Here is an 8,320-nt window from a genome sequence, read left to right as displayed (position 1 = left end):
CACACACTCCCTCTTTCCCCTTAACTTAGCTATTACCTAACCTTCCCCCATCCATGCATCCCTCCTTTTTTCTTCTTCCCTCATCCTTTGCTTCCCTATCACTTCTTCCCCTCTTTGGTATACTTCTTAAGAGCCTCTACAAATCACCCTTAAAAGACAGCATGTTTATCTGCAGCACCCTGGGTAACTTCCATTAAAGTGTATGTATGAAAAGTGTACACTTTTCATAATTAACTTGTTTCTTAATCCCTTTTTCATACCTTCAATAGGAGACTATTGCAAAAATTCAGGTAGCACTGATCTTTGGTAACTAACTCTCTATAAATTTTGTTCTCTTTTTCTATATGAAAAACCTAAGTTTTCAAAGAGAATCTTCCAATGACACTTCTGCTTAGGAACTGATGATGTAGTTCAATCCTAATTCAGATTGGTTCTCCCTTCTGTGAGATTGCTCAATTCTGGAGCATAGATGAAAGTACTTAAGTGCTTACTATGGAAGTTTTAGGGACATTTCCTGGCGTGAGTACCAACTTGATTGCCATTCCTCTGTGTCCCTTGTTCTTTCCCTGTCCCCAGGATGTTGATTGTGGGAGCAAAAGTTCTGATTTTGACCCTGTTGATGATGAATTTCCTAGAGGCTACAGTAAGAGATAGTGAAGGTAAGTTCAGAGCACTAACTCCTCAGACAGCAGAGATGGGGAAATTACAGAAATGCTTTTCTCTGTTACTCAGACTAAAGAAAGCCTGGCAGCAGGTTGGCACTTGGCAGGATGGGAAGATGGAAGAAGCTAGTCTTTAAAGTACCATCATCCTATTCCTGTGCTCCCCTCCTCCCTTTAACTCACATTCCAAGTGGAATGCTTCCCCTTACCTCCCATTTCTTTCTCTGTCCCTAATCCCATCCCTTCTCATGGACTCTGAGTCTCTACTCTCCCCCATCAAACTCCCACGTAAACTTTGGTGTCTTCCTAAATGCCTTCACATAGATGGCCTAAGTTGCTAAACTGATTTCAACTTTGGTGTTTCTAGGGGAAGAGCTTTCCTGTTTTGCTTACCCCTCCCTGGCAGAAATGGAGGATTGGAAAGCCTTGTGTGAAGTGAAGGTATTTGGAAATCCATCCCTAGCCTTTGGGTTAACATGTTAATGGCAGGTATTTTTCCTATTCATTCCCTTAAGGCAGGTCAGAAGCCAACAATGAATAGGAGAGACCTGAGCCAAGATGGGATTCCTTTTATCTTTATGATTCCTTGTTAATGAGCTGAAGCAATATTACGGTCCACTGTAATCTTCACTTTGTTCACTTCAAATCTCCACTTCTTTGTTCTAGTCAAGGGTTATCTTGTTGTGAATGACATATATACATACTGACCCCAAATCAGCGACTGCTATTAGCTGTCTCTTTGCTACATCTCCCTGATTTCAGGATCTGAATTATAGGTCTTTCTGCATGAAAACAGCACCAAAGTATTTATTAAGTACTTATCATCCATGTTAATTCCTACCTCAAGGGGCTTAGAGTCTATCAGAAAAGACAGCTTATACAGATAGAAATCTATATAGAATCAATTAAAAATAATTGGCATTCTGAAAGACTTGATGTAGAGAGTGGAGCTGGAGCTTTGTCCTGAAGGAAGTCAGGGACTCTAAGAGGTAGAGATGAGGAGGAGGTACATTCTAAGTGACGAGGGGAGCCCCAAAACTCTTTCTCTTTCTCTCTCTGACTTCTGACTGAACCATGAGGTGAAGAACTTGGGAAGCTCTTTGAAGGAGAGATTCTCCTTAAACCTTGCCTCTGTAAAAGACCCGCCCCAGGAAATCTTGTTTGTGATTTATCTTGGTAGGACTAGTTAAAGTAATCTCATTTAACTGGAGATCTAGATTTCTATTGAACCCTATTCTATTGTTGGCTCAAAACCACTCCCAATAAGTGGTCTCATCTAGGTCTGGGAGCAGTGACAGCATTGAGGGAATTTCATTCTGTTGAAACTTCTGCCTCAGATTTCCTTATAAAAATGACAATTTTAAACTGAGTCCTTGCAGAGGACCTAAAATGTCATCCATGGCATAGCAGCCAACCCTCTGCCCACTGAAATGATATTCTCTTTCAGCAATACTGTAATGAAACTTTAGAGCTTATTCAAAGAGTTATTCTATCAAATTATAGGTGTATGTATATTTTTCTGTGTGTGTGCAACAGATATAGATAAATAAATAAATACACACACACACACACACAAACTGCACTTAAAAATATCAAATTGACGTGTGGGGAAAGGCTCTAGAGAACTCAGACCCAAAAGAAGGGCTTGATCTAGAAATTCTACTAGTAGATGAGAATGGAGTGCATTCCAAGAATGGGGGCAGGTGATACAAAGGCATGCAGATGGGAGATGCTACACTATACATGGGGAATTGGAAAAAGATCATTTTGGCTGGATTGGAGAGCAGTGATGTCAAACTTACATAGGAAAGGGGCCACTAAATCATAAATAATAGCACCACATGGCCACACATTGACTTCAAAAATAACATATTGCTATTATATTTTTATGAATTTCATTAAATATTTCCCAATTACATTTTAATCTGGTTTGGGCCAAAAGGAATGAGGTATATCACAGGAGGCCTATGTGCCATATTTGACACTTCAACTATAGACCATATAAAAAGGAAGAAAGTACTTGAGGTGCTCAACAAAGGAGAGTGAATCTATTTCTAGAGACAACAGGGACTGTCAAAGGTAATGAAACTGATTGGGTGGTAGTAGGAGAGAGTGATATGGTCAGATCTTTAAGAAAGTCCTTGGGGTGATGTGTTGGTGTTGAATTACAGTGGGAAGAGACTATATAACTGTTATTCTTCTATTTGGAGCAATCATGGAAGATTTAATAAAAGTAGTGACATTTGAGCAGAACCTAGAAAGATAAGTGGTGTTGGGATGAGCAGAACTGGGAGAAAGGGAATTTCATGTCTGAAAGGAGGATAGGCACAGAGAGCTGAAAGCATATGATCGATTAAAAAGCATTTCTTTAGTGCCTATTATTGTGACATGCACTGAGAGTACAGAGAACACAACAAAACAAAATAAAGAGAAGATTCCCTGTTCTCAAGATGCTAACTTTCTATTAAAGGAAACAATTTATACACTCACATACAGATACAACATATACTATCATATTCAATCAAAATGAAAGATAGTTTTTAGATAGAGAATACTTACAGGAATTGCTTCATGTGAAAGATAGAAAGTGAGCTGAGTTTTCTAGGAAAGTGACACAAGAGTGAATCTAAAGATAAGAAGGAAGAAAGAATACATCTCAGGCCTGGGACATAGTGCAAATGCAAGAAGATAGAAGATGATAGATTATTGGAGGTAGGGATGGGCTGGATAGATGTAATAAGAAGTCCCTGAAATTTGATTGAATTTCCAGAGTGCAGGAAAACAATGAAGCTTGAAAAGGTGGTTTGAGACTACCTTGGGTAGGCCTTGATAAGCCATACAGGAAAGAATTTTGCAATTCTTACAATTTATTCTGAAAGTAACAAGGGAGATCTGGAGTTTATTGAATGAGAGAGTGACTATCAGTCCTGCACTAATGCAGAATCAGTTTGACTTCTGTTGGAGAATGGATTGGTGTAAGGTGAGACTTGGATGAGGTTATGAGCTGGTGGGGAGACTAGGGAGAGGCAATTCCAATAACTGAGAATCTGAAATACGAATAGAAGAGAAAGAGGCCAACATTTGTGGGCATAAAGAGTTTGAGTGGGAATATTCTGAAGATTCAAAGAGCAAGAAGCAGGTCTTAGAATGTTGGGCTTAATTTTCTTGCAATGTTTGTGCTGGGTTGATTAGAAGTAGACTAATCAGGAGGGCACTTAATGGGCTATGAATTAAACATCTTGAAAGGCAGCTCTGGGTGCAAAGAAAGTAATACCTACCTAGGAATCAGAAGGCGGTGTTCTATCAATGAACTTGCAGCTCAGCTGGGGTTAGGGATTGGGCTCAGAATTGTAGAGCTGGCCATGCTCAAAAAGATCAGTTTGCTTCTTAAAAGAGAAGAGTACGTGAATCGCCTGCCTCCATTCCATCTGTGCCCAGCTAGAGTTTCAGGGCGATTTGGGTGCCAGATAGGGCTAAGCTGCTCCTGGGATCCCCCGCAGACAACTTCATGGAGCAAACGAAGGCGGAGTGTCACTTTGTCAATGGGACTGAGCACGTGCAGTTTGTGGGGAGACTCATATACAACCGCGAGGAGATCCTCCGCTTTGACAGCGAAGTGGGGAAGTTCGTGGCTTTGACCGAGCTGGGACGGCCCATTGAGGAGCTAATGAACAGTCAACTGGAGGCTCTGGAGCAAGCGCGGGCCCAGGTGGCCATGTGCAGAAACAACTATATCCTGTGGGAATCCTTGTGGAATCGGAGGAGAGGTGACTGGGATATACGGGAAGGGAGGAACAAGGGAAAGGGGAAGAGGGATGGAAAAACGAAAAGGGAGAGAAGAAAGGGCAGGGAATGAGGAAAGAAGGAGAGGAGGGAAGAAAAGGAGGATAGATGAGGAAAGGCCTCAGGGAGATCAGGGAAGGAGAAGGGAGAGTGAAGGGAGCAACGAATGGAGTTTGAAGAGAGAGGGAAGGGCAGGATGAGGGAGATAGGAGGAGAGGGAAAGGAAGGGAAAGGGGAAGAGATGAGGGCTTTTTTTTTTTTTAACTTGCCTAATTCACAGAGACCGGGATGACCATATATAGCTATGTATATCATATCTCTGGCTCTCTCAGGGCTACCTGGCTTAGAAGTCAGAATACTGAAAGCCTAGTCTTTTTTTTTCAAAGTCACCCTCCTGCCCAGAGATTTCTTCAGTGGATTGGCAGGGGAGGTGCTCTGGGAGGAAATCTGTTGTAAAGCTGTGAAATCCATTTATAATCAGAAAACCCACCTTACAATTATTTTGATCCATTTCCATAAATGCTGATTTGTCCAAGGACTCCTGGGGCTACTTCTTGCTGTATAAAATATCTAACTGAAGGGAAGTCTTGCCCATTGCTGGCTTTGGGGGGAGGGAGGGAGGGTACCTGAGCCTGATTTGGGGTGAGGTGTTAGAGATGAGTAATATCTGCTCTGGTTCTTTCACTCAGGATATTTCTTTTATTTCTTCTAGTTGAGCCTGAAGTAACTGTGTATTCATCAAAGATAACTCCCCTAGGATACCCAAACCAGCTTATCTGTTTTATTACTGGTTTTTATCCTGGGGACATTGAGGTCAGATGGTTCCTGAATGGTCAAGAGAAGACAGCTGGGGTTTTGTCCACAGGCCTGATTAACAATGGAGACTGGACCTTTCAGACTCTGGTTATGCTGGAAATGATCCCCAAGCCTGGAGATGTCTACACTTGCCAAGTGGAGCACTCCAGCCTTCAGAACCCTGTCATTGGAGTTTGGGGTGAGAAGTAGCTCTTGGTCCTTTGAGACCCAACATTCTTCAGGACATGGCAGCTTCTACTTCTGGTCTCCTGTTGCCCTCTCTCCTCCTTTAGGATATCTTGGGCTTTCACCTAGTGCAACCCCCTGAGTTTGGTGCTAAGGTGAGGACAGAGACCTAGGATCTTGGTGTCCAGTGATGTCGGTCCTAGAAACTAGTCTGCTTTGGGGCCTCTGTATGAACCTCTATGAACTTTTCCTCGGGGATAAGGGAACTAGATTTCTCCTCTTCCTTCTCTTTAATCAACTACTTAGGCTTTCAAACTTGTTTGTATACCATGTCAGCATGGCTTCTGAAGGGAAAATTGTGATTCTTGGTGTGTCTTCTTCTCCCTAGAAGCACAGTATGGATCTGCCCAGAAAAAGATGCTGAGTGGAGTTGGGGGCCTTGTACTAGGGCTGATTTTCCTTGGGGTTGGCCTTGCTGTTTATCTTAAAAGTCAAAAAGGTGAGAAATTGGGGGGATGACCCTGAGGCCCACATGTTCTCTCTAAGGGAGGAGGTGGAGACAGGATTTGGTTGGGATTCAGAATCTGTCACAGAGTGGAGGAAGTCCTTTGGCTCTGACAGCAGCTCTTCATAATTTTCATTTTCAAAGCAGAGTTGAGGAGGCCAACTCTCAGGCCTCAAAGAGTTTTAGAGAAGCCATGTTCATAAAGATAGCTCTCTGAGACATCTTGCATCCCCAGCACTGAGAGCCCATATATACCCAGAAGCATGGAGGGAGTTTCCACTTTGTCCAAATGCTATCTTATCTTCCTTTTATGTATCATGGATTTACAAGGGCTTTGCGTGAATATTTCTATCTGTCAAATCTTTCAGGAAACCAAGGCCAACAACCAATAGATAACTTCCTCTACCCAGATAAGGCTTAGTTCTGATAATAACCTTTTCTCAATAGGTTTTGAAGCTAAGTAAAATCTTGCACTCTGAGGAGGAAAAAATGCAGCTGCTTATGAGCTCAGGGTCATGTAAGTGACTCATCACTGTCTTCTAATGATTTTCATCTGACCATTGAGGTCTTCTGGCTCCCAAAGCTTGGATTCTCTTAGCATCTCTCTGAAACATGAAAGCTACCTGCCTGTATCCAAGAAATCCTTCCCTGTTTCAGCCTGGATTCTCCATATACTGCCTCTCACAGTATACCTCCTATTGGGTTTGACCAGATGCCCACACAGGGTTTTAGCTGGTGAGAAGGAGGTCTGTCTGTCTTTTACCCTTATAGATTCACATGGTATTGCATGCATATGCTGCTCTTTATTATCTCTTGAGTCTTTTCTACAGTAGATCAGAAAGGAGAAAATCCCCTGGTGTTGGGCAACAAGGAAAGTGCAGAAATGAAGAGAGGGATTACCATGCATCATGCATGAGGGTTAATTCCTCCAAAGGTGGAGATCACATACAAACCTTCCAAGCCTTTTCATCCTATGTGACTTTTGTGTATATCTTCAAAGTAATCGTTTAAAGAGGTCTGCCCAGTGCAGATCTAACATCTTAATGACAAATAGCTTGACATTATGTTCATGGTACTGAATCACATAGACTGTCCATTGGTTATCCCTCACAGTCACTACATGAGAGTCTTACTAGTTTGGTTTTTGGTCACACATGTCTAATGATATCCTTTATTCTCTCCCTCAGTTCTTTAATATGCTACAACCTACGTACACACAACTCACACACAAGCCCATGATGTTCCTTCCTCAATATCACAAATTATTCACATAAAAATTTATTTCTACACTTTGTTTTTGCTCCTTTTTATTGATATTACTAGAAATATTTGATAATCAATTTCATTTCTGTTCTTTGCTAACAAAAAATATATTACTAGAAATATTTTGATATCTTTCTGTTTGTGGTCTGTTTTTGGTGTATGTATCCATCAGGGGATTAAAAAACATAAAAAATTAGCTATTATTTTTGTTCAAATTGTTTTCCACAATGGAGAGATGAATTCACAGCTCCATTAAGAATGGTGCCAATGTGGCTGTCATCTGTAGTCCAAATAACATCAACCATTTCTATCTTTGGTCATATTTCTTAAGTTTGTGAGTGTGAGATGAAATCTGAAATAAATCTGATTCTTAGTTAGCTGAAACAATCAATTGTGTTTGTTAATGGCTTGATATTATTTGGAAAAATTTAATCAGATCTTTTGACCAGTTGTCTATTGGATTTTAGTCTTGGCCTTTTATATTTGTTTGAATTGCCTCTAAATCTCAGATATCATAGCTTTGTCAGAGATATCTGCTACAGAATTTTACCTAATTTACAATTCTTTTTATTCTAGCCAATTGATATTTTATATCAATTTTATGTATTATAAATTGCTTTGGTTATTTTTAATAATGTCTTCTAATACTTATTTGGTCAACTTATTGGTTATCTGGCCTTAGCCATAGTTGTGAATAAAGCAGCTCCATAATCATGTGGAACAACTTTGGCAGAAAAATATGTCTTTTATTAGTGACCATGAATGAATCCTTTTCTTCTTTCCTTCCATGTAAGAAGGTACTTATAAAATTATGCATATTTGTTGATCCAGCAGTATCCCTATTATGTATGTATTCCCAAGAGATCATAAAGAAGGGAAAGAAACCCACACGTACAAAAATATTTATAGCAGTTATCTTTATGGTTGTAAAGAATTGGAAATTCAAAGGATGTCCATTGATTAGGGAATGACTGAACAAATTGTGGCATATGAATATAATGGAATGGTATTGTTCTACAAGAAATGATAAGTAGGTGGATTTCAGAAAAACCTGGAAAGACTTTCATGAAATTATGCTGAGTGAAGTGAGAAGAACCAGGAACACAGCAGCATTCTGCAATGATCA

The 8,320-nt window shown here is 40.5% G+C and overlaps 1 protein-coding gene across 4 annotated transcripts; it reads left to right on the top strand.

Moving 5' to 3' along the window:
• The first annotated feature begins 484 nt into the window (after positions 1-484).
• LOC100918485 (H-2 class II histocompatibility antigen, E-D beta chain) lies at positions 485-8,117 on the top strand. Of its 4 annotated transcripts, XM_003770392.4 has the most exons (5): positions 485-659; positions 4,163-4,429; positions 5,158-5,439; positions 5,815-5,925; positions 6,379-8,117. In XM_003770392.4, the coding sequence occupies exons 1-5, from the start codon at positions 578-580 to the stop codon at positions 6,393-6,395; spliced, it is 759 nt and encodes a 252-aa protein (XP_003770440.2). In that variant the 5' UTR covers positions 485-577; the 3' UTR covers positions 6,396-8,117. The 4 variants fall into 4 exon arrangements, 3 of the variants coding, with proteins under 3 accessions (XP_003770440.2, XP_031820712.1, XP_031820711.1); XR_004233695.1 differs by lacking the exon at positions 6,379-8,117 and having other exon boundaries at positions 5,158-5,581; positions 5,815-5,898; XM_031964852.1 differs by lacking the exon at positions 6,379-8,117 and having other exon boundaries at positions 5,311-5,439; positions 5,815-6,371.
• The last annotated feature ends 203 nt before the right edge of the window (positions 8,118-8,320 follow it).

Source organism: Sarcophilus harrisii, chromosome 4 (assembly GCF_902635505.1).
Source record: "Sarcophilus harrisii chromosome 4, mSarHar1.11, whole genome shotgun sequence".
Classification (NCBI taxonomy): domain Eukaryota; kingdom Metazoa; phylum Chordata; class Mammalia; order Dasyuromorphia; family Dasyuridae; genus Sarcophilus; species Sarcophilus harrisii.
Note: the sequence above shows the minus strand (reverse complement) of the source record. Positions and strands in the feature narration are given on the sequence as shown.

What these genes read in the sequence shown, in the direction of transcription:
- LOC100918485 (XM_031964851.1), top strand. Translation starts at nt 578, where the DNA reads ATGTTGATTGTGGGAGCAAAAGTTCTGATTTTGACCCTGTTGATGATG. An exon ending in TACAGTAAGAGATAGTGAAG is followed by an intron (nt 660 to 4,162) that starts GTAAGTTCAGAG and finishes GATCCCCCGCAG; the next exon opens with ACAACTTCATGGAGCAAACG. An exon ending in CCCTGTCATTGGAGTTTGGG is followed by an intron (nt 5,440 to 5,814) that starts GTGAGAAGTAGC and finishes TCTTCTCCCTAG; the next exon opens with AAGCACAGTATGGATCTGCC.